The 27884-nt window shown below is 40.2% G+C and overlaps 1 protein-coding gene across 2 annotated transcripts in view; it reads right to left on the reverse strand.

Moving 5' to 3' along the window:
• LOC131978662 (lipopolysaccharide-responsive and beige-like anchor protein) overlaps positions 1-27884 on the reverse strand; it is a 252385-nt gene that overhangs the window by 122824 nt on the left and 101677 nt on the right. For both annotated transcript variants that reach the window (XM_059342384.1, XM_059342376.1), the window contains exons 34-36: positions 22780-22844; positions 19656-19764; positions 6527-6693 (exon numbers count right to left, since the gene is read on the reverse strand). In XM_059342384.1, coding sequence (XP_059198367.1) covers positions 6527-6693; positions 19656-19764; positions 22780-22844 — 341 coding nt within the window. The remainder of the gene's footprint in view (positions 1-6526; positions 6694-19655; positions 19765-22779; positions 22845-27884) is intronic.

Below are 27884 nucleotides of genomic sequence, written 5' to 3' on the forward strand. Positions count from 1 at the left end.
CTTTTATATGTACGACAGATATCTGGATCTAAAGTTACAAGAGAACCAAGCTGACCAAACGTTAGTGGTAGCTGTCTAATCAACACCGCTTTTTAATGTGAAACTGCTTTATTCAGTGTTTTTACACATTTTTAAGCACCATGTTCGTTTGTTACGGAGAGGAGTTTGGATGTGGTAAAAACCTACTGGGAGCTGAAAACTGAAGAATCCTAACCGGGAGAGGCTCAGTGCAATGACAGCTCATCTCCCATGATCCCACGCTACTTCACAACGTTACACAATCCATCTTTTGTTATTGTTCTGATTAAGAGACCCCAAGCTGCAGAAAATTACACATTCTGTTTAACAGCCTCTCTGACTTAATTTTGTTGAAATATTTTACTGTAAAAATCAGAAAAGGGTAAAGCTATAAAGATTAGATTACAAATAATAATCAAGAGCTCTGTAGAATATTTTTCTGCAGTTCAATTGTAAAATATGTTGTATATATCAGAATCAGGAGAGATTAGAGATACAGCTACAGTGTTTATTCCATTTCCAAATACAACAAAAGGCATTCTGATGGTCAGATAAGTCGGCAGCTGCAGAGTTTTCCATCCAGCAAACAAAACACGCTCGCTCAACCTTTTACATACAGATTTGTGCAATCCCTCACCGCTTTGGTTTACTGTACACTGCAGCGAGAGGATGTGGAAAAAGAATGTCTCTGTCTTGTCTTTGTCTCCATCTTAACTTTTGATGCTTCAGTAACAAATATCTCTCTCTCATCCTCCGCTCCATCCATCCATCCCCCTCCCTCTCTCCCTCTCTCCCTCTCTCTCTCTGTCCGTCTTCCTGCCCCTCTCGTGTCGTGCATTTCCGAGAGTCAGTGTACTCTAAACAGTTATGTTCTTGTTTCCTATGGTTATAATCTCCCCTGACGTGCCGGAGTCCCATTTCCTTTTTCAGCTCTGTGTGCACAGCACCAGCGCAGCCGTAATGTACAGCGTGTCCATTAAACATGCACGCAAAGGCAGCGCGGACATTGTGCAGACCTCGGCTTTAACACATGCATTACATTCAGTATTATGTATCATAATTGTGATTTAAGTCTGGAACGAAAGCATACAAGGAGAGATGGATCGGGCTGCTGCAGTTTTCTCATGCAATCATTTATTTAAAAAAAAAACGCTATGGGAACATGAATGTCCTCACTGTAGTAAGCATAACTCCTCGGTATGTGCAGGGAATAATTAATTGATTACTTAGGACGGTGATGCAGTCGTAGTGCAGGAGGAGGCTCAACGAGCTGGGACTGCAGGACAATGAGCAAGTTATATGCTAAATTATTGATCAGTAGAACTATATGGATGTGGAACTATAAACCCTAATCTAGTAAATGTGAGGAAAAAAATGATGCCATAGTTTTTGTTATTTTAACAAAGAGGCTCCTGTATTTGCTGTTTGAAGCTGAGTTGGAGAAAGTGATGTCACATATTCAGTGCACCAATCACATTCATGATGATCTAAATCTGATTACAGTTATAGGGTTGTCTGTTTATGTTGCTAGGGAGATGCCACTGTCAATCAAATCTGACCAAATTACTTTAACTGACTAAGCCAATTAGCTCAGATTTTTAGTTTTGAATTCTTAATATGAAAAAATAAGAGGATGTTTTTTAATCCAATCTTCAACTTTGACTGTAGAAATTTTAGTGAGTTAAAATATATATAGAAATTTAGATTTGAAACTACATTTTAGGGGCAATTAATGTTTTAATAAGATTAGATTAATCTATCACGCTTTATATTAAGGTCCTTGTAATAACCATCAATTAACAAGTAATAAGGCCCTTGTAAGTCCTACAAGATGCTTATTAACATTATTGTGCGTTTATAAGCTTATATAAGTGTTAATAATGGCATTACAAACACCCATGACCCACCCATTATGTCTTTGCCATGCCTTTATTAATCTTATTTTGTTTGCTTATTGATATTAAAATATACTTCATTGCTCATCTATTATAATTTAACTATGCTTTTTGCAACTACCGGATCTAAAGCGAGAACAATGCCTTATTACTTGTTAATTAATGGTTATTAAGGACCTTATTATAAAGCGTTACTGATGAATCTGTATTGTCACTGCACTAAGTACGGGTACAGAGACAATGAAATGCAGTTCAGCTTCGAACTAGAAGTGCAGTAAGGTGCAGAATAAATATAGAATTTAAAATAAACAGTCAGGTATATACAGTATCAGCAGTTTGAATAATATTACCGGGTATGAATACGGATACGTACAGTATGAGAATAGACAAATAACTCCAATTCTGCATAATCTGGAAAGACACTGAGCCATGAATTGTGCACGACCATCTTGATCGAATAAGTTTGAGTCATCATCACGGAATAACGCCAAACATTCTCTGGTTCCAGGTTCTGCCTTTCAGTTGTTTCATATTACCAAAAATGTAATATCTTGGGACATCTGAAAAGATGTTGAGTTGGGCTGTAAAAAAAACTATGATTCACTGACATTACTATGACATTTCACAAACCATAAATTGATTAAGCTTCAGAATGCAAAGAATAAGAGAAAGAGAAAACAATCGTTAGCTGTAGTCCTACTTGGCGGTCACAGTGGTGCAGGAAGAAGAGAGAAGCTACTGGAGGGTGAATATAGTATGTCCTGTGCTTTAATCTTTCTGTGCATCACATACTAAGCTGTAGGGGTGAAATAATAAGTTGATTAATCAATTAGTGGATTGAAACAGAATTAATTAACACCAATTTTGAATGCTGTTTAATCGTTTATGTCATTATCATGCAAAAATGCCAAACACTCACTGGTTTCAGCTTCAGAAATGTGATGAGTTGCTGCTTTTCTCTATTTATTATCATAGTTAACATAATAAATGTAGGTTTTGGACTATTGGCTGGACAAAACATACTAGTTATAGATAATGTGTTGGGGTATGGAAATTTGTGAGGAGCATTTTCACCATTTCATAACCCATAACAGCCTACAAAATAAAGATAATTATTGGATAAATCGTCACTGCATTCATTTATATGGGAATCGTTTTTATGTGCAGTCCTAATGGGCAAGATAATGCACTAACTTAATGCATCACATATATTGTTGTGTAAAGGAAACAACATTTCCTCTGCTAAAAGAGAAAAAAAACCTCAAGTGTTAAGACAAAACCTTCCTCAGTATATTGTGCGTAGACCCGTTTCACACCATCTTCTGTATCATTAGAGGACAAAAACCTTTCTAACTGTGAACGTTCTGCTCCAGTTTCTTTCCCTCAATACTGCAACGGTGAAATGACATAGCACAAGATAAAATAGTAATGCTAATATCAATAGTTTGTCCATTACAGGTCAGCTAACTGTCCGGCGGAACAGTTACAAAGCTGTTCGTTTTCGATCTCACAAGGCCGATCAATACGGGGGCATACTGTTTCAATTTTGCCGGCATTGATTTTCTCTATAACACTCCAACCCCAAAGCATTCGTCTTTCTGAAGGAAGGAAGATTTGATTTACTGAAGAAAAATTGGAGTGCACATCACAAAGATTTTTTGCCGGGCGGGAGTGTGACATGCCAAAAGATGGATGTCCCTTGGCTGGGAAGCCTCTAGCCTAAGGGCGTCCATTAGAGCAGTGGTGCTGCAGAAAATGAGCTGCTTATATGAGGGAGGAGGAGCAGAGGGAGAGGAGTTGGTGCCTGAGGTGTGTGTGGTTGTGTGTGTGTTTTGTGGGGACTAGCTGTAGGTGAGGATTGTTGGAATAAAAAGGATGCTGATGCAGGCTTAAAAGGAAAGAGTAAGACAAAGTAGGAGAACAGCAAATGCCGGAGAGTATACCTAAACCTCTGCATCTTGAATAATGTTTCCATTTGCCTCAAACAGACTGGCTACATCAGTAAATTGTCAACAACAGCTCTGGATAAAAATAAAAAAATAAAAAAAGAAGTGCTCACTGCTTCTACATCACACTCCGGTCTTTTTTTTTCAGCTGCAGCCACCTTCCCTTTTACTTCCCCCACTTCCTGCATCCAGAGTGAATTTCCATGGTACATTAGTCAGCCTATTAGAATGCAATAAAGAGAAGGTATGAGAAGGGAAAAAGAGGAGAGTAGTGCGAGTCCCCAGAGACGGCGAGTTGGCGTTCTCCATCATCTGCCCTCATCTCCTCTCTCTGTCCGCCGACTTTGTCGAGGTGTCATATACATGAAAGATGATTCCTGACCCAAATAAACACTGCAGCGGTCTGGATGCTCAGTGGACCCGAGCTCAAAGAAAGGAAAGAAAGAAAAAAAAAAACTGGAGAGATGAGGAGAGAGAAAAAATGACATCTGCTGCCAGTTGTTTCATTTGTGGGTATCTCATGAGCTGTTCATTTACTTTTTTCTTCTCTTCAACAGACAGCAGGCTGGCATGTTGTACACCTGAGTCTCCAGGCGCTGGGACAGAAAACGTATGGATGAACAGGTAGTCGCCCTATCTGTCTGGCTGTGGATCCGTCTACGTGTTGACACTAGATGACAGACAAGGGCACGAAAACGATAGATACTGCCTCTGTCTGGAGGAAGGAATCCTCCCTGGACACACGGTGATACAACTGAAGTAGATAGCGATAAAAGAAAGAGCAAAGGACAAGGAGTGGGGAGAAAAGAAAAAAAGAAATTGTACGTTGTGACGAGAGAGAGAACGAAGAGAGAGAGAGAACCGCAGATGGAGCAGGGGAATGGAAAAGGGAAAATCACCTAACACCTCTTTCCTCCAGAGGCCGGGGCCGCTGTAAGCTGGATATTAAGACACAAATTGCATTCAGGCGGGTCACACCGTGTCAGAAGATATTAGATGCCTGCCGTGAGGAAACAACAATTCCCATCAGCTTGTGAGAAAATAATATTTTCATTTTCAGACTCTTTATTGAATGGAAACTTTGGGGAATTCGTTTTTATGGCGTGTGAGCAGGCGGGTTTGGATTTTACACCCAAGCAACAAAAGGTCGTAATCATAGCCGCGTATTGTCTTTGTGTTCCTGGATTTCATTTTCACAGCTGGAAAAAGGTTGTGTGTATCCGTCCTTCCTCTCCCGTTTGTATTTACACGCAGCCATGTTGCTGCACACGTTACGCTGTTGTATGTGTGGAATCAGGGAACGAGCAGCTCTTATATCAGGATGCCTTCAGGTATGCAGGTGTGCTTGTAAGCTTTTTTTCCCCCTTCTGTCCATCTTTTCTTTTTACTTGTTCTTTTTCTGGCTTTTGCAGCACCAGATGTTTCTCCTATGCCCGCATACCACAGGCTCTGGTGCGAAGCTGCACCACCTGACCTTCACAGTAATTGACCAAAAATATTGATGTAATGGCACAGGACTGATTGTGATTTATTAAAAGAGCGCTGCACTCCAAGGCCCAGTGCCAATGGCTCCCTGCGCCCATCGGCAGCCATTAGGAAAACCATCAATAGCGCAACGGCATAAAGGGCCAGTAATGGGGGACTTTTCTGGCCGGGGCTCGTAGAACACAATCTCCATAGTAAATAGCCTTGTGTGAGTACACATGCAGACTAATAGAGAGAAGGAGACTGAAGAAAGGAGCAAGGGGAATGAGATGGGATCAAGGAGAGAAAAAAATATGACAAATAATACACCATATCCTGGTATAAGAGGGGAAAAAAATAGAAAAGGAAAACAAAGGCAGCCAGAGATAGACTCGTGATTCAATAGCAAACTAACCCTCGCCAGACGAGTCTCTGGAGAGTTGGTTCAGCCTAACAAGCGCGAGCCAGCGGCCGTCTCTGCAGCTCACCATTACACACTACCTGCACAAACAGCCATCATTAGGGAATAGCTGCAGTGGATTCTGCTGCCTATTTGGTGAAACAAACACAGAGGATAGGGTTCCCCTCTGTTCTTAATGGGAGCCGAGCTGTTTAAATGGCTTTCATCTCTCTCTCGAGTCAATGCATCATTCAACCCACAGCTGACATTTTCACCTTTGCAAATCTAATTTAATCAAAGCCATGAGTATTGGGGGATGAGAAAGATTATGATGAGATTAAAACCATTACAGTGGGTTGAATAATTTTCAAGGCTGAGGGAATGACATGCTATGAACACGGTTCATAAAAAAACAAAACAGGTGCATCGTCTTGATTAAAGGTTTTTCTGTCCAATGCTCACTTATTGCCTCTCTAAAATATCCCGACATGTGGGGGGGGAAATACTTAATTGTGATAGAATATAGAATACAATTATTATTTTTCATTTAAGATTTACATAAAAATACACATAAGCAACTGCCATGTAAAAAGAATGATTAAATATGGAAATAATGAAATGTATGTATTATGCATCTGTGTGTGTGAAGCTTAGAAAAGAAAACTAAAGAATCTGTCCCCCCCATTATGATACATTTTAAAATGTCTCACAAGGTAAAGACTAATAACGTCAAATATAATCCTGTAAATAAAATATTTTTTTTGTTATTTATATTGTTTTATTATTGTTTTCTCATCTATTACCTTTTGGCCGAGCTTCCCCAGGCTCCGTGTTTGTCAGTCAGGATGTTGACTATCTTCTGGATGAGCTGTGTGGCTGTCACATGGTCGCGGTACTTGGCTGCTCGGATCAGATGGTCGCACATTTTTTCCTCATCTCGCTTCTCCGCTGCGTACTGAGCACAGTTCGACTGGGGAAAGGTAAAACAGAAAAAGATGCATTAAACATTCTGCAAGTGCATGTATCACGAGTGTGTGCATTGCAAAGACATGCACAAATGTGTGAAGAGACTGGATTCTGCAGCATAGAAAATATAATTTGTGCTCGTATCTTGTAGAACATATATGGCACAAACAGGTCTATAGGAAGGGAAGCATACAGACACAGTGTTTCCACATATAGAAACTCTACTCTGAGTAGAACCAAATGAAACGCATAGGGTCATTTCTGTCCTCATGTCATGTTGATTAATAACAGTGGACACATATTTACTAATGCCCTCCGGCGCACCAAATCACACGATACCCACAATGCACAGGGAGGACATTTTTCTCTGTCGGAATTTGTTATCAGAATGGGCCTTTGAACTCTGCAGAGATGGGAAAAAGTAAAACACCTTCTGAAAATAACAGCTATAATTTAAAACAGTGTTTTGATTTCCAATCTCTGTTTCAGAATCAATTTCGGTCGCAAACTCATGGCTTACTTTGAAAATATTGTTTCAAAGTGATATTCTTATTGAAGGTGAACATAAAGAAAGAGACGGGGGGAACAAAACATGTGCTATGTATAGAATAGCCAGGCTTGTATTGGTGCATTTATATTTTCCTCTGCATGTTCACAGAAAAGCCACTAAAGCAACTGGCTGCAGTATTAAGAACAAAAGCTCATTCAATTCTTAATGCTGCTTCAGTTGTATATTACTGTCCTTATCAAATTAACCTTAAACTAACCCAGTGGTTCTAACCCAGATGCATGGCTCAACAAATTCAACCTGCTTTCCCAAAGTTACCAGTAAAGCGCTTTATAATGGGACCTCCTCTTCAATTTGAACGACAACATTTCATATCTGACAGAAAATCTATAGGTATAAATCACATTAGAGGGGCTTTTCTGCAGGCTGCTGGGCCTTAATTATCAATCTATGTCTCTTTGTGTGGCATTAAAGTGGGCCTTGACCTTCCAGCATGATGATGACCCGGGAAACAGCAAAATAAAGGGAGTACGGAAAAGGAATTTTCAAACGAGTGTTTCAAATGTTCAACCAGAGAATGCTTTTCTGTGCTGTGTGTGTGTGTGTGATACACGTCCATTAATCTTGGTCAGCGGCATTGAAGTCGAGCAGGAATTTGGACAAGGGAAAAGACCAAAGGAAGAAACTAAGAGGACGGCCTTAAAAATGCTACAATTGTAGCACATCTAAATGTAATGTACCATATTTCCTCAAATAGTAGCTGGGGCTTCTAAATAAAAAATCAGTTTGGGACCAGGCTAAAAATAGGGGCAGGCTATTATTTGAAGGAGGCTTTTATTAAAAAAAGAAAATCAGAGCAGCTCTGACCGGCACTTTTTAGAGTGTTTTACACAGCGCATTGTAGCCAGTTACCCGGATGTCGGCCATATTGGAAGTACTCGGATGTAAACAAACAATGAACAGCACGCTGAATGTTCATTTTAAGCAGGATTTACAATGTCTAAACTACTAAAAAGCGCAGAAGAACGTGCGTAAACGGCTCGACTTTACAGAGAATGACTAGGACAGCGGGAGAAACAACCATATTTAACTACAGTACTAACTCGTGCGGCGAAACTTCAAAATACAGGTGTGTCGAAATCTGTTACCCGTCAAATGATCCTGAATGGTGTTCTCCGTAGCATCACCTCCGTGGTTGGAGTTAGGATTTAAGTTTAAGGTTAGGCCTTGTAGTTATCACTGTTTGGGGTTAAGGTAAACTTGTGGTCATGTTAACAACTTAAAGGGGGACTGGTTGGGGTCAGGGGTCAGGTTGGTGCAGGTTAAGGTGAGGGGGACACATATCGACGGGGGAACAGACTTTGACATAACACCGGTAAGACACCCGGCTTATAAAAGAGGCCGGCTTTTATTTACTAAAAATTGTTTGTTTGTGTCTTCCAGCTAATCAGCAAAGATCAGGCTACATCACAGACAGTGACACCATGACATTTGAGAATATTTTGAGAAAAAAGTTGAAAATTTACTAGATTAAAGTAGAAAAAAGTCACAGATTTAAGAGATTTAAAGTGGCAAATCTGTGTAAAAAAGTCGCAGATTTACGAGAAAAAAAGTGGGGAAAAAACAACTTTTTTCTCGCAGATTCACCACTTTACATCTCATAAATCTGCGCATTTTTTTCTCGTAGATTTGCCACATTAATCTCGTGAACTTTTTTCTTAAAATATTACCCCCCTCCCCCGGGTCTGTATGTTATTTTTACACATTCTGGCTGTAAGTAATATCCTCCAATATTCTCTAGGGTTGAAATTTGGAATTTGCAAGTATTTCAATGAGTGTCCTATTAAGGGTTAAATTGATGAAATACGGTAATTTAATACAGATATAAACCACAATTTTGTGAGCTGTGAGCCAGGACGTGCAGGGCAGGTGACATCGTATAAGGAGTGATAAAGTCTGTTAGGGAGGAGGTCTCAAGGGATGGATTGGTCAAACAAACGCAGGACTTTCACCCAGGAGACTTCAGTTTGTATCCTGTGTTACTTAACTTATGTACCAAACGTAGATACTTTAACCTAAAACACAATCTTCTCTTAAACATAATCAAGTTGTTTTGTTGCCTGAACAGGTTCTGCACTGTAGGGGATTGTGCAGGTGCAGTGCAGCCCAGTCGCCAGCAGAAATTTTGAATTTCAGCAAACCACAGATACGCAATCTGTATCTGGCTGCTACTGATTCAAAAAGCTGGATAGAATATTGGTGACAATGGGGATCTATTTATTACATTTGCTTCAAAGTTTATATCCTATATAAATGGTATACTGAAATTTTATTTAATGTTTAAGTTACAACTAAAACCCCTACAATTGAATTGCGAATCCTGTTAATTTTGAAGATTTTTGAGTTAATTATTAGTAGAGGTCGGAAAAGGTAGGAAGTTAGGAAAGCAATGTTTTATTTATGCCGGATGTTGTCTTCTGCATAAAAGACTGATTCCTGTTACTTCCACACAGTGAGGTATACAGCTTACTAATTCCATCTGGTATTGTATCGTTACTCTGTATGGGCCTGGATATGATTCGCAGTATCGGGACTAAAAAAGTCTGACCGGTGCATCCCAAATGAGGGAAGGTTGAATTATTGCATGTGTGTTATACTTTAAACAGAAAACAATATGTTAGTCTGGAACAACAGAGAAACTCTTTCCATTTGTATTTGCCAAAATACGTGGTTTAGTGGATTTCCGTTCTTTAAACAGATATAAAGTAGGATACCTATAAAGTCCATTTCCATCTGCCCCTGTCTGAGACATGTAAAGTCTGCAGTACTAATCAACAGTGCTGGGTTCAAACTCATAACCATAAACAAACACTTCATCACCTGTGTGTTGAGCCTGCCCAAACACCCCAACCCTCCATGCTGTAATGGGATTTTCTCATATCCCAAGCCAAAGTCGACTACAGGAGAAAAGGCCAAATTCACAGACTCCCCCCCTAAAATAACAACCAAAAAAGCTGAACACATCAGTGGTGCCATTAAAACCCAATGTTGGGTTTGCTCGTAAGTGGAAAAGACAAGTCACTGTTAATTCCCGGGGTCATTCCATTGATGTGAAGTCAGAGAATATGCCTGGGTATTATGAAGGACTTATTATGTTATGTTATTATGAAGGTTAGAGCGAATAACTAAATCTCCCAGTTGGCACCATCCTGCATTCACTTCCATCCAGGTCCACTGACAGGATAAAAGGGCAGAAACTAAAAAAAATAAAAAAAAAAAAAAAGGAGTATTTTGGGTATTTTTTTCAAACAAACTGTTCTTTCTTTCCTTTCAAGGAATGCTGAGGAAACATAAGAAGTAAATTAAAAGTATCTGTTCCCTTTCACAATTAGAAACATGCCTCTTTTGGAGTGACTGAAGCGGCCAGTGTGCATATTTTGACAAGAAAACAATCATAAAAAAGACACGCTCTGAGACAAGCACTACCATTTACCAAGTTAAAAGAGCTGACGAAAAGAGACGACAGACTCTGCGCCTCTGTTAGCTTCCTAGCCAGACCGCCACCAGGGCACAACTCGCTGGCAGTGAGACCGTTATGACTTGCGACACTGTAATCATGGGCAGCACCTTCCATTACATGGCCTGGCTGACAGGGTCGCCCGGCATGAGTGCCTGGCTCTGCCGGAGGAGACAGCTTGGTGAAGACGAAATGATAATGGCTGGCATTAATCGAGTCAATTACACTGAGTCGTGTCTCCCACAATTCATCAGCAGTTCAAATAAATAACTATGGATGTGTGTTGGAGTTTGGGGAGGAAATGGGGCTGCTGGGGAAGTGACTGGGGAGTGGAAAGAACAGTAATCATCTTGAAAATCACATAATGGCAGAAAATGGCAACACGCACATAAAGAGACAACGCTTTGAAATACGTGCATTTTAAACACATTACTACGCCTCTTTTTGAACCAAAACACCTGATTTTTTTGTTGCTAAAAATTGTTGTTGTGGTTATCGCTGCCATGTTTTCGCCATGCTGATTCTACAAATAATAAGCAGGGAGGAAATGAGTTTCACAGTGGTGGTGTTGTACCAGTGTCAGCCTTATCTAAATGCTGTAGTTGTTGTCAGATGATGCCTCGGCTCCCCTCCTCCTCCCCCTCGCTGGGTTGAAAAGGGTTAACCAGTATAATAGGCTGGAGAATGGAGGCTCATTACAAGATATCAGCCCTATGTTTATCAATTAGAGTGACAGAGAAGGGTCCTGTGGTGTTGCCGTGCCACAGCGAGCCTTCAACGCGCCGACTGACAAAACCAGGGTCTCAGGGTTCTGGCGGAGAACAGGAGGAAGAAACAAAACCAGCAGAGATGTTATTAAAGCGCTTGATTTGCAATCTCTTGACATTGGTGGCACATCAGGGCTACACACTCTCCGAGGCTGGGCTATCGCTCGGCGAGAATCTCCAATTTCTCACATCCGTCGACAAGCACTCCCAGAGGGTTTCATTTACAAACGGGCAGAGAAACTGTCCAGAGGAAGGCGAGACATCAGGCTTGTCCTTGTCTGGTATCAAAGAATGCAAATACACTACAAATAAATTCCTCCTGGAACACAATGGCGGGTCTAGGGAGACAAGAGGATGAAATGAGAAAGGAGGATGGGGGTCGCTAAACAAAAGTAGATGCTGAACCAGTCTACCAATTGGTTACAACGAGATTCTCTTGCACTTGATCTCTTGGCCTCGAGTTTTCAAATTGCAACATAAAATGTCACCAGGGGAATTCAGACAATGGGCGAGGGAAGAAACGAGTGAAAGGAAGAGGACGGGGAGAAAAATGAGGGCTTAAAAGTACAATGGCGAACAAAAGTCACCAAATGACAATGCCTGACAGCCACTTCAATTCTGAAATGATGCCCCTGTCATGCCGTGCTCCCAAGTATTGATTTTTTTTCCTCTTCTCTGGGAGCACAGAAGGAAAAAAATAATCTAATCCAGTTGAAACAGATCCCTGCTGCTGGCACCGGCCCATAGCTAGCGGCCATCAAGGTTAACGCAGGCGCAACACTTATCAAAGTATCTCTCTCCTCCTCCCTGCTCCTCCCCTCACACTGTCTGTGGCTGATCTTTAATGGACTGGTCACCATGCTCAGGTGGCAGCCTCTCCATCTCTTCTACCCAGAAACCTCTCGTCCCTGCAGAACCGCGCCCTCCTCTCGCCACATCAGTCTGCGTTGCTGCCATCTTTTCACGATGACTCCAGTTCGGCTTCAAGGTCATGCCATGTGAAAAATCATTCGTGTTAAACTGTCGTCTGGAGGTGAAAAATAGTCAAATGAATAAAGGACGAGACCAGGTTGAAAAATACTCATCCTCTGGTTTGGATGCTGCCTGAAATCACAAATGCAGGGTAGTGGCACTGAGCTCACGCTGGATTTGAAAGCAAATTTCTATCAACAATATGAAATTCAAGCAGCAAACAGACTTAAATATCTCTTAAATAAAAATGTGTAAAAAGCAACTTAACAATACTCCACAGCCCTGCTATGAATAGCTAGAAAATCAGTGTAAGATGGAGATTTTTATTCCGAATTGTGGGCTCACAGTCAGAAGCAAAGGACAATATTCTCCTGCTGAATAAAGAGTGTGTCAAAGGAAGATATGGTCATATTTCGGCGGGTTAGCTGGTCACACATAATGATGGGAGCTGCGGAGGAGGCACCTGGGGACTTCATTACACAGACAAGTCAACGGGACTGATACTACTGTCCCCCAACCATCTTCTGTTACCAACTTCTCTCATTCCAGCTTCTGGTGTCTTAAATGAAACAGCCCATGTCGGACAGTAAGAAAATAAGCATTGATCAAGAAAAGACAGAAAACAAAGCCAAAAGATGCTAATCTGCTATGCCATTTGACAATAAAGTATTAAGAGTGGAGCCAGACTGATAAATCGGTTGGACAGTTTTGTCAGCTGATATTAGCCAGTCAGGGATATTTCAGTGATATATCGATATCAGCATACATGTTTCCGATATGCACCAATATGGATGAACCTGGTCTCACAGGAATCCGTGATATAGCCACGGAATCACTCAGATTTCCGTGAAACTGACACGGATTTCACTACAATGCAAGTTAATGACAGTCATATCCCGTGGCTATTCCATGGATATTTTTTCCTATTGGTTTGTTCCAAGTCATGTGACCTTCAACGTTCCGGCGGTCAGAACAAAAAACATGGCGGACAGTTCTCTCATTTTTTGTGAAAAATTCAATATTTTGACTTAGTTTCTGCATAAAAATGGATTTTGATCACATTTCTAGCGAGAAATATATGTTTTATTTTCTAAATATTCACTCAGTGAATGTACATAATAACTTTGTATGTTGGAATAGTCACAGGATATGATTGTCATTAACTTGCATTGCAGCGAAATCCGTGTCAGTTTCACGGAAATCTGAGTGATTCCGTGGCTATTCCAAGGATTTTGAGTTAAGCAAATCTGTGGCTATTTCACGGATTCCTGTGAGACCATGTTGATATGGATAGTGTTTGTTTTTTAAGAATATGATGCAGGAAAAAGATACTTTTGCAATTTAAAAATGGTGGCATAACACAGCAGAGAATGCTCCGACAACTGTAGCAGATCTACACAATGTCAACTCTATAGTGTCATTAAACACAGGGGACAAGAACTTAGAGTCACTGTGGGTAAATGCCGCTGGGGTCAAGAAATGGAACAGGCAAATCACTAATGGTTAAAATAATAAATCAGCACAAAAATGACAATCAAATAGATATAGATATGTTCAACTCCCTTATATCAGTATCTGCATTGGCTCCAAAAAACGCCGTATCAGTCAGGCTCTAATCAGAAGATCTATTGGTGTCCACTATTTGAAATTTCATCCAATCCTGATGATGGTGACACAATGCGGTCACAAATACAGACGTGTTCCTGTTTTTTCCCCCTCTCATTCTCTTGACAGCAGTTTTGCCCATAATGAGGTGCCCGGGCATCCCACCCTGCTGACATGCTACATTACATTCACGACAACTACATGACAGCAAGCTACAGTTGGTGGCAGCTATCAGTCTGACTGCTGCAAAGGACGTGGTGTAAACAGCCTCTGGGAGTTGTGGTTCTCTGGCTCTTTCTTTGTGTGTTTGAGTAACCTTTGATCAGCACATTGCTTCTGTTTTAACAATAAAAGTAATTCTCCTGAACAGGTTTTTGTGGAATCAGTGTACTGATCTGCCATCTGGTTATATTTCAATTGGGGTTTATTGTTTAAATGTGTCTGCTCTGGACCTAACTTAAGCTATTACAGTACATCCTTGCCAAGGCTCTCTCTGTGATACTCAAGCTCTGTGATGCACAAGTTTCCAGAGACCAGTGCTATGATAATGCAACATAATGAGCATCAGCTCAATGTTAATGTCATTAACGTGGGAGAAAGCACCAGATCGTTTTACAAGCTCAGCAGAGGGAAGACAATGACGCCAAGCGCTAATTAGCTGCTATCGTCTGGCTTTCACAGGATCTCTCAGACAGTCAATTCAATTACTCCATATAACAGCAGAAGATGAATCAAGGGGGTATATAAAAAAAAGGAAAAAGATTGAGCAGAAGGGAAGGGTAAGAAAGAATAGAAATGACTCGGGTCTTGCTCACTCTTCCCTATCTGGACCTTCTTATCTGCCCTTGTGCCCCTGAGCCCACCACATTTCATCCCTAATGAACAGCCCCATAAAAAGAGGGAGTTCGATTTCTCTCCCCTCCTTTCTATCTCCTGGGCTCCCCTCTCCTTCCTGCTCCTCTGGAAGATATCAGAGTCTATCATTTGCTGTGCTGGGCAGCAGCATCCGATCTGCAGATCTCCTTCACATTAAGGATCCTTTTAGATAGAGAACCCTAAAAGGTAATTGGATTTCCCCCTAGTTATCTTCATCTGTTTCACCCTAAGCCCACTGTAATAACTTACTCTCAGGGCCAAAGATAACTCAATTCTGTCCCGCAGAGAGCCACTGAGAGTGTGAGTGAGGAAGAGAGAGAGAAAGCATATGTTATGTCTCTGAGGCAAACTGGTATCTAAATCCTTTATCACAGCTTTCAAAATGATATGAACTCTGACAAGCAGCAAACATAAATTTGTTTTTATGTATTGAATTATTCTTTTCCTGGTGCCTTGGTGTTGCTGCTGCTGTTCAACTAAAACAAGTGCTCTTAAATGCACAATAGTGTAGAGAGGGAGGATGCAGATTATGTTCTAGCAGTTGGTGCTGCATGATTTAGCAAAGCTCCTCACTTCCAGTGTAACACAATGACATCCAAAATGAGTCATATTGGAGGCCTATTTTGAGGTTTATTTCTCACAAAACAATAACCAACCTTTAGTGTCACGACACACAATACAGAGGAACAACGCTTTAAAAAACTGGGCCATAGCTGAAAATTATTTCAAAACCCTGCAACCTCCACCCTCGGGGGGGATGTTTCATTGGCCTGTTATTTTTATTGTGGCAGTGCAAAATGAAACCGTTGGCTCTAGCAGGCTCAAGCCGAGCTTGTATGGAGGCAAAAATCAATACAGCAATATCAGAGGAAGACTTATCAGGGCTTCACTTCTTCTCAGAGGTCACAGAGGAGCAACTGCATTTAAGTGGGGAATTCAATTGTGAAACATAGTTTGGGACGAGCCATGCCGGGTATCTGATTAAGGAAGATTGCAAAGGTGGAGTAAGTTTCCAATGACAACACGAAAATACAGCTAAACCAAAGTTATAGCTTTGGATTTGTTGTGTTTTTGCAGTAAATTGAGAGACAGTCTATGTAACTGATAGTGGTGCTTCATTTGGAAATGTAACATACCCTCATTCTATTACACTGCGAACAGTACTAACAGTACTAATATAGACTCACAGTCCCTAATATACACTACCGGTCAAAAGTTTTAGAACACCCCAATTTTTCCAGTTTTTTATTGAAATTCAAGCAGTTCAAGTCAAATGAACAGCTTGAAAGGGTACGAAGGTAAGTGGTGAACTGCCAGAGGTAAATAAAAAAAGGTAAGCTTAACCAAAACTGAAAGATAATGTACATTTCAGAATTATACAAGAAGGCCTTTTTCAGGGAACAAGAAATGGGTTAACAACTTAACTCTGTGGAGTCTCGGGCTATTTTGTCCATTTTTGAATTATTTTCATGTCTTTGTAAGTCATTTTGTGTCTTTTTGTGTCTTTTTGGTCATTTTGTGTCTTTTTTAAGTCATTTTGTGTCTTTTGGTGTCATTTTGTGTCTTTTTTTAGTCCTTTCCTTTTTTTTTAATTTCAAAACACTATCATGCTCAATAAAGAATTTTAAATGTCGCAAATGTGCATTAATTTTAGAGTACACTGAGAAATTAAATTGCATCATTTTCAATTAAATTCTGGAAAAGTTGGTGTGTTCTAAAACTTTTGACCAGTAGTGTATGTTACAAATATGACTGTAAGAAGCAGTGATGATAAGAAGAGCTCACAGAGTAGAACAATGTTTGCAAATTTCTTTATCAGCAAACATTACAAAGAAACAACATTAGATCCATGCTGCAGCTAGTTGGCTAGGTTTAGCTCAGTTGAGGTTACAGTTGGCAAGTTGGCGGACCCTGTCTGGCACTACTCTTGCCAAAAAAAATCAATTGTTAGTTATACAACTTTGCTTTACCGTTGCATAACTTATTGTTGGCTAAATCAACATCATTCATCATAATAAATAAGCTAGTATCAAGTATAACGTTAGCTGGGGATGTCATTTCGAAAGCTTGCCAAGTAAAATATCAACTTAGATAGTAAGTGCTTTTGATAACATTAGTGAGCAAGCAAGAAAAAAAGGCATGTTAAAATGGCAAGCTAAGCTATCTTCTAAAAGGGAGAAAGACAGTTCAGGGTTGGTTTTGATCCTGAAAACATAAAATATAAACTTCACTTTATTTGGATTTTCACGGAAAAACAAGTCTTTTACATAAAAATCATAGTCTATAGTCTCTTACAGGCAACCCAGACATTTTTAAAACTCATCTTAAAAACTATTTTTATTCCTTGGCTTTTAACCACGCATGAGACTCTGCTCTTGTTTTAGTGTTTTATGGTTTGCTTTTATTTATTGTTTTTTAAAAAGCAAAGAATCTATTTATTTTAGTGTTTATTCCTGTTTTATTTATTTTATTGTCTCTTGTTCTGTTTGTTTATGTACAGCACTTTGTTGCGGCTGTGGTTGTTTTAAAGTGCTTTACGAATAAAGTTGAGTTGAGAAAGCTGAGTTAACCCATTGAAGCCTGGAAAGCGGATACGTCGTTTTGTAGTATTTGTATAAGTTCTCAAATACCTTTTTGTATTTCATTTCTATCTGCTACAGAGGCTGAAAAATCTATTATTTAGTAAAAGAGTTGACACTTTTTTTCCAGAATTTTCCAGAATTTCCAGAAAATTAGAGGCTTATTTTAAAATCGCCCAGCGATTTTTCAGGCCTCAATGGGTTAAGGGAAGGTCACAGTTTTTAAGTTTGTTCGCCAATTGGCTAAACAAATTTTTACATGTTAATTGCTTCACATAGTACCTTCAAATAGCTTATTCTCATTTTTATGTATGAAATACACAGATTAAGGGTATAACGGTTTTGTTTTGGTTCAGCAACTTTTATACAGAAGTTTCAGCTAGTAGAAATTTGGTAATAAACACAAACAGGACTTATAACGACAAAAAAGAAAAATAATCAATTAAATGTAGAGAGCTTGAGACAGTGAGTCCGGTGTACACATCAGGGACTAAAGCCGAGGAGTTAGAGAAATGGAGAAGTGTGTGGCCTGCGGCCACAGCAAGAGGCCAAGGCAGAGCAGGGATCATTTGGGGCTGTTGTGTGCAGTCTGGCTGCCAAGTCCGTCTGTCTGCCAGTCAGGCAACATACTCTGAGCCTTTTCTACTAGTGCAGCTCTCGTGTCAGATAAAGACAGCTGCCTAACCTGGCATACTGTACACAGTACAAACACTGTGCACTTTTTCATTAAGAGGGTATGCACTGCAGTAGAATTTTAAAAAAACTGCTACATCACAAAGTAGAATTAAATCATGCTCCACCAGTGTGCGTTGATAAGGATATGGTCAGATCATGTCAGATAATACTGTGTGCACATAACTGACACTTGGAGCCGAGTGAGTAATGGGAGATCATGATAACTGGATGACAATTACACAGACAAGCAGCCTATCCAAGAAAGAGAGCAAAACACAGCAATCTCAGAGGAAACTTTGATGTGCAGGAGTTGTGCCCCCGTCTCTCTGATTGACTTTCAACGCTCTTGAGGGATTTTACTTTACCAGAATGTCAGAAAGACCCTTCATTGAACCTTAAAAAAAAAAAGCATCACATTTTACTGTGAAGTGGGGGCTGAGGGCTGAGGCAGTGGGTTTACACACAGTCAGCCCTTCAGGCCAGCACCTCTCAGGTCTGTCTGCAGCTTTTAGTGCTGGCAGGTTCCTGAGAAATGAGGGGAGGGAGGGATGGAAGAGAGGGGAGGATGCCATATTCCTGTCACTGGCAAAATACACCCCCAGCGGGAGTATAATGGACAGGATCTCAGCAGGACAGGAAATGATTTTGGTGAGATCTGGAAAGCAGAGGGGGAGTGTAGCACAGTTGGAGTGGGAACGGGGCAACTAAAAGGTGCCCATGGGTCAGGATGGAGTTGGCCCAGCACGTGAATGGCAACATTTGTGCTGAGATCTGGTATGAAGAGGAGGGGGAGAAGTTATGTTTCAGTGGCGGGCCTGCAGTTAGACGGAGAGGCGCAGGGATAAATTAACACTACACAATGTTTGGTTAGTGATATGTGCCAAGCTTGATCTCCAGCCCACTTCACTGTGTGTGCAAAAGTTGTGTGTACGTGTTCATGATTAGCACACAGCAATGTTTGAAAGGCAAACATTTACCCTCTAGGTTTGCTGTGACAGATCTTCAACCTTGATGGACAAGTTTTGAGTAGTCACTGGATCAGTTCCTGTTCGCTCTCGCTGACTTTTACCTCTTCCTTGTTTTCATTAAATATATTCACTGATAAAGCAATATCAAACAATTAAACATTTCTATCAAAGGAGCCTCAGTGCAATGGGCCTAAAGCTACAAATGGACTTCATTGTCCGATCTCAGCAAGCCTAAAGTTCCTGCTGATCTCACAGGAAGAAATGTGATATGACAGATTGGGCTTGATTAACATTTTTTTTTTAAAGTCTGTACTGGAATCCATCCCAAGCTTGATCTTCCTTCTTTCTTCCAAGGCCACAATTAAAGCTGTAATATTTCTTTGTTAATATTTTCCAACATCTTAAGACGATTTAGCTTACTGACATAATAGGAAATTATGTCACTGGTCATTTTCATGCCATACTTATGTTCCTGTGCCAGAACTGTGCAGCATCTCACCTCAAACTCTGCATGTTTATGGATGTCTTCGGCCCTCTGTCGGCTCAGGATAAATTCGGCTTCATTAGCCACGCGAACTAGGTGGTCCTTCATGGTGTGACTCAGCAACCTACGGAGAGGAGAGATGAACATCAGCCCACTGGAATACTGTATTAATGCATTTACAATTATTATTATCATTTATTACGTATGTGGAGGACTATCAGTCATAGAAGGGAAAATGTCAGACAGATGCTTCACAATATCATAAAATCTCCAGCTCCAGAGTATTCAAAACATCTGTTTAACACTGATGTATGGCAACCTAGAGGAGGAACAGCCATGTAATATCCAGAAAATGCTGAAAAAGAGCCGTGCAAAATAAGCAGAAAATCTAATTTGGAAACAAAAACCAACACCAGATAGATCCTTTAACTGGGGGTGCAGGTGCTAATTGATTTGTTAATGATATGCATCTGACAAGAGGGAGGATCTCTGCCCATGTTGCTACACATGTAGTCTACCTCCCTCTTCTTATCAGTGTTGATGAAACATGCATGTTTTGTGTGTGTGCATGTGTGTGTGTGTAGGTGGAAGAAACCTTCCGTACAGCCCTAAAGGTCAGAGCTGTGCAAAGTGGAACAATAACAGACCAGGGGCCAGAGAGGAGGAGTGTGTGTTGGGGAGGGCTGGCTGGGACTGACTGTGGAGGGGGGGTGTAGGGGCCACGGGATGACTGTAACCTAAGCCTGCTGTTTCAGCACAGGGCAGCAGGGGAGCGGAGGTGCCGGGGCCTCTGCAGCCTCTATGGCCCTGACGAGGCCCCGCTATCAATAACCGAGCCACTGCCCTTCTTTATGGTGCTCTGTGCGCGAGACTGTACATATGGACAAAACAGACATCTCTACGACATTGTGGGAATAACATAGTAAAATACCTAGTAACAAGCAATATAATGAAGAGTTTCTGAAGGGTTCACCAAGTTAAATTCAATACTTTTAAAGACCCTTTTACAAAACACATAGAATCCCATTTATACCTGTTTGACGTCACACTGGCTAAAGTATGAAGAAAAACCAGTAGGAAACAAGAAGGCCTAGAATTATTTTTTATTAGATCTTTTTTCCCCTCATGAGGTCATTAATTAAACTAAAGTGACCTTTAACCATTATACCATTATTTAGCTTTTTTTTGGTTTGTGTCCCATTTGTGTGATTTAACAAATTTCTTCCAGCTGAAACTTCTGTATTAAAGTTACTCAAAACAAAACCTTTATACCCTTAACATGTGTACTTCATAGATAAGAGTTGGCCATAAGAATAAGCTATTTAAGGGTATTATGTGAAGTAATTTACATGTATTAACCAAGCACGGAAATGGGCAGAGTAGCCATTCAAAATATAGTTATTTTAGGTTTTCCACTTGCCCATATATATAAATATATAAGTAAGAAGAACACCATGCTGCAGACACAACCTACTGTCAAACCTGTTGTGATTTATATAGATATAATGTCAACAGGCTGCAAGCACATACAGAACATTTTTAGCATTGCTGCCTATTGCAAAAAAAATCTATTGAAGGGAATGTTAGTGAAATTTAAAGGGGACATGCGGTATTGTGCTTATTTTCAGGTTCATACTTATATTCTAGGCTTCAACTAGAACATGTTTAGGTACTTTAACGTTCAAAAAACATTTTATTTTTCGCATACTGTTTGTATGAAATATAACTGCGGTCACTCTGTCTAAAACATGCTGATTTAGCACCTGTCACTTTAAGCTCCCCTGTAGAAAAGCCCAGTCTGTTCTGATTGGTTGATGTTACTGGGTCGTCCAAATCTGCACTCGTGTCTCTGCGCTGTCATTGCAGTCAGGGAATGTTGGCATTGTAGCTGATTGTTATCCCCATTTATTGTATACATAAGGAAGTCCTGACAGTTAATTTAAAGGCACAGATTCTGAATACAGGCTGGCTGATCTTCTTTATAATCACAAATACATAGAAATCTCACTTTTTAAAACCTTTAAAAAGTTTTATTCTAACATGGTCTTTTTTGAGCAAAGAATACAAGCATGATTTTTGAAGACTTTTTAAGACCTGCAAATACCCTATTTAATCAAGCTGATGTCATTCTGGGCAGACTGTCAGAAGAAAAAACACTGTATCACAAACATTACATGACTTTGCAAAATCTAATCAGGATGGACTGTTTGCAAAGAGTATAAAATCTGGATCTAATCAAATAAATAAAACGATGACCAGTATGGATTGGAAGGGAATTGATGTTAAACTTATTATGTTGTAATCATTCTGCTGTAATGACTGTTTGATTCCCACTAAGAGACAGACCAGGCACACATTTGCATACAGATGTAATGCACTTTCACTAGTAAACCGGACTTAAATTATGGTTGTGTAAGTGTGTGTACAAACCCTGTCGTCCAGAAAGAACTCATTGGACTACAGTGCATTGCTAGTCTCATTAGCATTACTGTGGATTAGCCTCGGCCAATTCTAAAAGCTGTGGATCAATAATGGAAAGTGTGGCTCTCTAAATCTGAAATTGATGAGTTGGAAGAATAAGAGGAACTGGGAAAGAGAGAGTCTTATTAGGGAGAGCTGGAGAGGCTCATATGTTTGGATAATTGATTTAAAAAAAAAAAAGACAAAAAACAAAAGACAGCAGCAGACAGAAGAGATGATTACAGGCAGATAAAGGCTTTAAGCAGAAGGGCATAAAGTGACAGAGGGACAGCAGGAAATTCAGTGATTTCCCAAGTGTCACAGAGGAACCAGCGATCAGAGCCCCTGTCACCTTTTACCTAACCTCTATCCTTTTCCCCACGTCCCACTGGGATGAGCACATATTGAATGGAGCCTTGAACTCAAGGATCTTCCATCCTCACTCTCCCAAGCTCCTCGAACACCCCCCCGCCCCTCTCCATCATTGATTGTTGTCCAGAATCTTGAATAGTCACCCCATCAGAAGGGCCTCGGGGATCTTGAGGGGCCTGAGGGGCTGTGATGTGATCCGTGAATGGTGGAATTGGAAAAGTGGCTGATGGCTTAGAGGTTGGAAAGATAATGAAGAAGTGCTGCTGCAAGGAGAGAAGACAGCACTTAGCATGTCAGAGTTACCCACCTGCCTTCGTTGACCAACTCTATAAAGGCCAGACCGGCATTCTTCTGGATGGAGTTCTGCCATTCCTGCAAGAGAACACACACTATTAATGATAGCACTGTAAATACTTTACAAAGTTATAGAAAGTACATTTTACCTATGTCCCAGTGATTCTCTTATAATGTAGAATGATAAGTTGGGATATAAATCTGCAAAATTTAGATGCTGGTGATTAAAGTAGTACTAAGGCATTCCTCACCGCTGCGTTCATTGGCGTGTGAATGAATTCCCAATGGTGCCACCGTTTAGGGTAGCCTCTGCCACCAGTATGAATGTGTGTGTGAAAGGGTGAATGAGCGCAGTCTGTAGTGTAAAGAGCTTTGAGTGGTCGCCAAGCGACAAGAAAAGCGCTATATAAGTGCAGGTCCATTTATAAAAGGTAAATATCCACTAAAACAACTGGATTAAATGTGATGGCTTTGGCTGTGTGATGGTTATCTAGTCCCAAAGATACTGCTAATAACCCAGGTGTTACACTTCTAATAATTTTCCCAGAGTTTGAACTTTATTTTTTAAGTTTGAAGATTCTTTTTTATCACTAATAGTTCTGTCAATTATTATAAAATATTCTAGTCTACAAACTGTCAGAAAATCATGAAAAACATCCATCACAATATCCCAAAACCTCAAACAATGGTTGCTTGTTTTGTCCAATAGTCCAAATGAAAAGAAGAAAAAATCTGTTTACAATGATATAAAACAAAGAAAAGCAGGAAATTCTAACATTTAAGGCCGGAAGTGGGGAATGTGGGACCCATTTTTGCTTGAGTAATTACTACAATGATGAATGTTTGCAGTTGATCGACACATCAATTAAGCACATTTTTTAGAGGGTTGGTTCTTTGGTGGTTGGTTAAAAACCTTGATCCTGACTGATTATTTGATTTTTGATTGATTTTATTTGACAATAATAAAAACATAAATACAGGTCATGGGCTACATGTACATTTTCTTCAGAAATTGCCACAGATAAGTACACTGAAAGGCTTATTTCCATAATGGTTCTTGATGACTAAACTATACAGAAATGGCCCCTGTAGAAAGTATTATTGGGTGACTCAGTGGTTTACGCTCTGTCTAAAGCTTTCCTGCCACTACAGGTCCATAAATTTAAATGAAAGATCATCTAAAAATGAAAAATAATACATATAATTTATATATATAAAAGGCTCACTGACTGCTTGGGTCATCACAGGCCTCATGCTCAGATGACAAACCAGTGGAAAGGAGTGAAAGAGCTGTGTTGAGAGTGCATTTATCACAAGTAAATACACAAATTTCCTCCTCTTTGACTAACGTTATGGTTCAAGGTGTCAGTCTAAACAATCCAACCACGGCCGTGTGCGACTTTAAATCCTCAATTTTCGAAGGGACAACGACAGAGGAGGGAAACTCAGCGGTCATCGACTCTCATGTTCTGTTGAATATTTCAACACCTTCAACACAACCGTCAAAAGAATAATAAAGCAACAAGGTCATGGGGCCTGTCTGAACCTCACAGCGCCTTTTCCCCCTTCTTCCTCTCAGGGGACGTGAAGAAATATGCACGAAAAAACCTCAGGTTAGAGACCTAAACTACCAAACTACTCTTTAAAATAATCAACCGCGTACAATCCACATTATTCAGCTTTTATTAGAGTGTGTCATGTGTTGAAAAATGTGCAATAGTGCCTTCAGCAGAGGGGAAAATAACCATTGTTATTCTTAAAGAAATTCTCATTTTAACAAAGCGCCCCCCCAAATTTTGACAAAATGCCGCCCCCCCAAAAAAACCTGATTCGCAACTCAATTTTAATTGGATTGCGAAATAACTATGAAGTGAAAGACTCGCAATGTGTATTCAAGCATAAACCTTTAAACCCGGCTGTCATCATCTCTTGAGCTGATAGAGGAAACTGTGTGTTTATGTAGCGACTGGCCTTTCAGTAAACCTCGAGAGCCCAGAGGGACGAGGATATCAGTGCTACAAGGAGGAAGGAAAGATCAATTTACAAGAGTTTCTAATACACATCCAAACATATTTATACATATGTGATGATTTCTAAAAAACATACAGTTGTTCCCCTTCAACACAACAAATGTAAAACTATCAGAACCAATCACGCAGTGAGCCAAGGGAAACCATTCTTCCGAAACGCCTGCGCACCATCACTCTGTAACCGACCGCACGTCATACAGACAACAGCCGAACACTTAACCTCAATTCAAAACTGCTTTTTGTCCTACAGGAATATATTGGCATTGACCGTGTTTACAATACATTCCAAATAAAGAGGGCACAGAGGGAATAAAAGTCCTGGCTTGGGAGTGGAAAAAGTGTTTTGGAGTTGAGTACTGGCAGAGGGTTTTGCGGCAGAGGCTCGCTTTAGAGGAAGTGTGTGAGAGCAGCCTTGGGGCCTTCTAGTTGAAGCATAGACTGTAGTTGAAGGACATTAACCATGAGTGTTAGCCTGTGGCTGCGGGGATATTCCAGACCGGGCCAGGCTGTGCTTTCTGGACTTCAAATAAACACCACAGGAAGTGAGGCCGTAAATAGAGTCGTCCTCTCTGGAGGAGCAGAAAAAAACAGTGACATTAAATTTCCTTTGTGTGATTTCTTTTAGGGACTTTGAGGCAAGGAGTCTGAGAATTTAAAAGCGAAAGCTTCCTCGGCAGAAATAAAAAAGATTATTGCAAGACCGCAGCGGCTCGGCGAGGCTTTGGTTCTAAATTAGGTTTGACGAACGGCGTGGAGGCCATTGGCATTTGGTGGACGCAGACAAAAGGTGATAGCAAGACTAATGGTGTCATTATGGGCTAAGAAATGGCTCCCCTAGTTGAATTAAAAAAGCAATGACCCTGATCTGAGGGACATCTCCCGATGACAAAAAGGAAACAGAGATAGGTCAGTGATAGAATATTGGATTTTGGCTGCCCTGGTCAGCGGTGTCACAGCTTTTATGGCCGCTATAGGGGCCATGACCAAAGCGCTGCTGATGAGAGGATACAAGCAGCCATTTATGACCCCTCACCTTTAACCTGACCTCCTAACAGATGATAGGAAGAAGAGAGAGGACTGTCCCGTGATCCTGATCGGAAACCTTGCTACATAGCTTCGTTTCGTTACCCTTTTTTGAATGAAACTTTTAATCTATTCATGGAAACGCCAGTTCCAATCTGAAGTCAATAAGACAGCTCTGTTTGGTCTGTGCTCCGCGATGATGGCATTGAGTCTAAACACACATGCCATGCACTTCCGTCATTACAGCTGATTATCCATAATCATCATCTAAATATACCACTACCACTGGTGAGAAAACACAGACCTCCTGAGCAAAATCGCCTTTCAAACATCAGGCTCGCCACAACACAAGGAAAACATTTTCCAACACCGAAGAAAGAAACGTCTCGGCTCTCCCGAAATAATAAATAAGTCAGTTGTGCTTTTCGGTGGCATCACTCATAATCACAAGTATTTGTTGATTTGAAAGGGTAGGGGAATACGACTTTAGATGGGACGACAAAAGCATAAATCCTCATGTCAGATGTGGCATTGCAGCAGAGTCAAAATTAAAAGGGGGTGAGAGCTACTGATTTTTTCTTCCTTTGAAACTGAAAAAAAAGGTATAAAAGTTGAATGCATAGGGAGTTTGACTGCAGGGTGCAGAACAAGCCTGCAAAGGGGCAAAGCAGATCAAGATAAGATCAAATTTTCTTTTATTAGTCCTACAACAGGGAAATCTCCAGTATTACAGCAGCAAGTGGATAGCAAGATAGAGAGGAGCTGCAATACAAACAATAAATAGTAATAATAATAGTTTTTACTCATCTTTGTTTTAACTTGCACCTTATGCAGTGGCACTCTCAATTCCATTGTATAGTTGAATATATAATGACAATAAAGGCTATTAGATTGATTTTATTTGATAGTAAACAAGCAGTATAAACTAAAAATATAAGAAAGTTATTAACAATTAAAGTAAAAAAAATGTGTTTAAAAAAGCACCTTTTTGACATCTTAAATTGTTCTAAATAAGTCTGTCATTAATTGCTACAAAATAAAAGCTCCTATGACCTATCAAAAACAGGTGGGAGAACATCTTGACATTTTAAATCAAACATTTGCGCTTTGACGACCACATAAAAAGAACAGAAAGGGAATTTTTTTATAGGTGTGTGACCTCAATGTTTCTCTACAAACAATGATCAAAAAAACATCCCATGTGTGCAGATGAGTACAACAAAACAAAAAAAAGACTTTTACCGTAAACTATAAAATGTGTTATTCATCATTGCCCTTTTGACTGATTGATGCAGAAGTATTTTGTTGTTTATTCATGCTGCTGTGACTGAAAATGCGTGTGTGTGTGTGTGTGTGTATGAATAACTTAACACCGGTGTGTCTACTCCAGCTATCAACAGTCCACATGTGCGCGTTCAGATGCTATCAGCTTAAAGAAAAACAGACATTCATATTGGTGTTTGCGTGATCAAATTCACAACTGAGGGAATATTTACTGATGTCTAAATATTTACACTGCAGGGTCTCCAGCAGCTTCATGGACTCACACTTTCATGGCTACAGTAACACAAAGAGTGAAAAAAACAGGACCTAAACCCGCCCTACTTCAAACAGACAAACCAAAGACATGTTGTAGCACTTGAGCCGTGCATGAAAAGTATGTTTAAGGGGAATACATAAATGTATACAGTGAGCCAGCAGTATATCATTAAAACTAAAAGAAAACATTTGTCACTCTTATCTTGCATTAAATCTGATATTTGGTTGCTCCAGTGTAATCTCAGTGATTATTTTAATCATGTAGGAGAGGAAGAACATTAAAACGCTGTGCAGCTGTTTCACTTCCAAGTGGAGCAGATGTTCACTTCTAAATGAGGAATGAGATAATAACCTCATCTAACAGCCTCATTTTTTTTATAGGTCTAGACTTTCAGTACAAAAGAGACCATTTCGCGTAACTTTTCAGCTCAATAAGGTACACAACTGTGGGCCGCAGTACAGACTGGTTGCCAATTACAGTGATTCACAAGACTTAATCTTAAAAGTCGTTTTCACTCCAGCAGAA

The sequence above is a fragment of the Centropristis striata genome, chromosome 1 (assembly GCF_030273125.1).
Source record: "Centropristis striata isolate RG_2023a ecotype Rhode Island chromosome 1, C.striata_1.0, whole genome shotgun sequence".
Classification (NCBI taxonomy): domain Eukaryota; kingdom Metazoa; phylum Chordata; class Actinopteri; order Perciformes; family Serranidae; genus Centropristis; species Centropristis striata.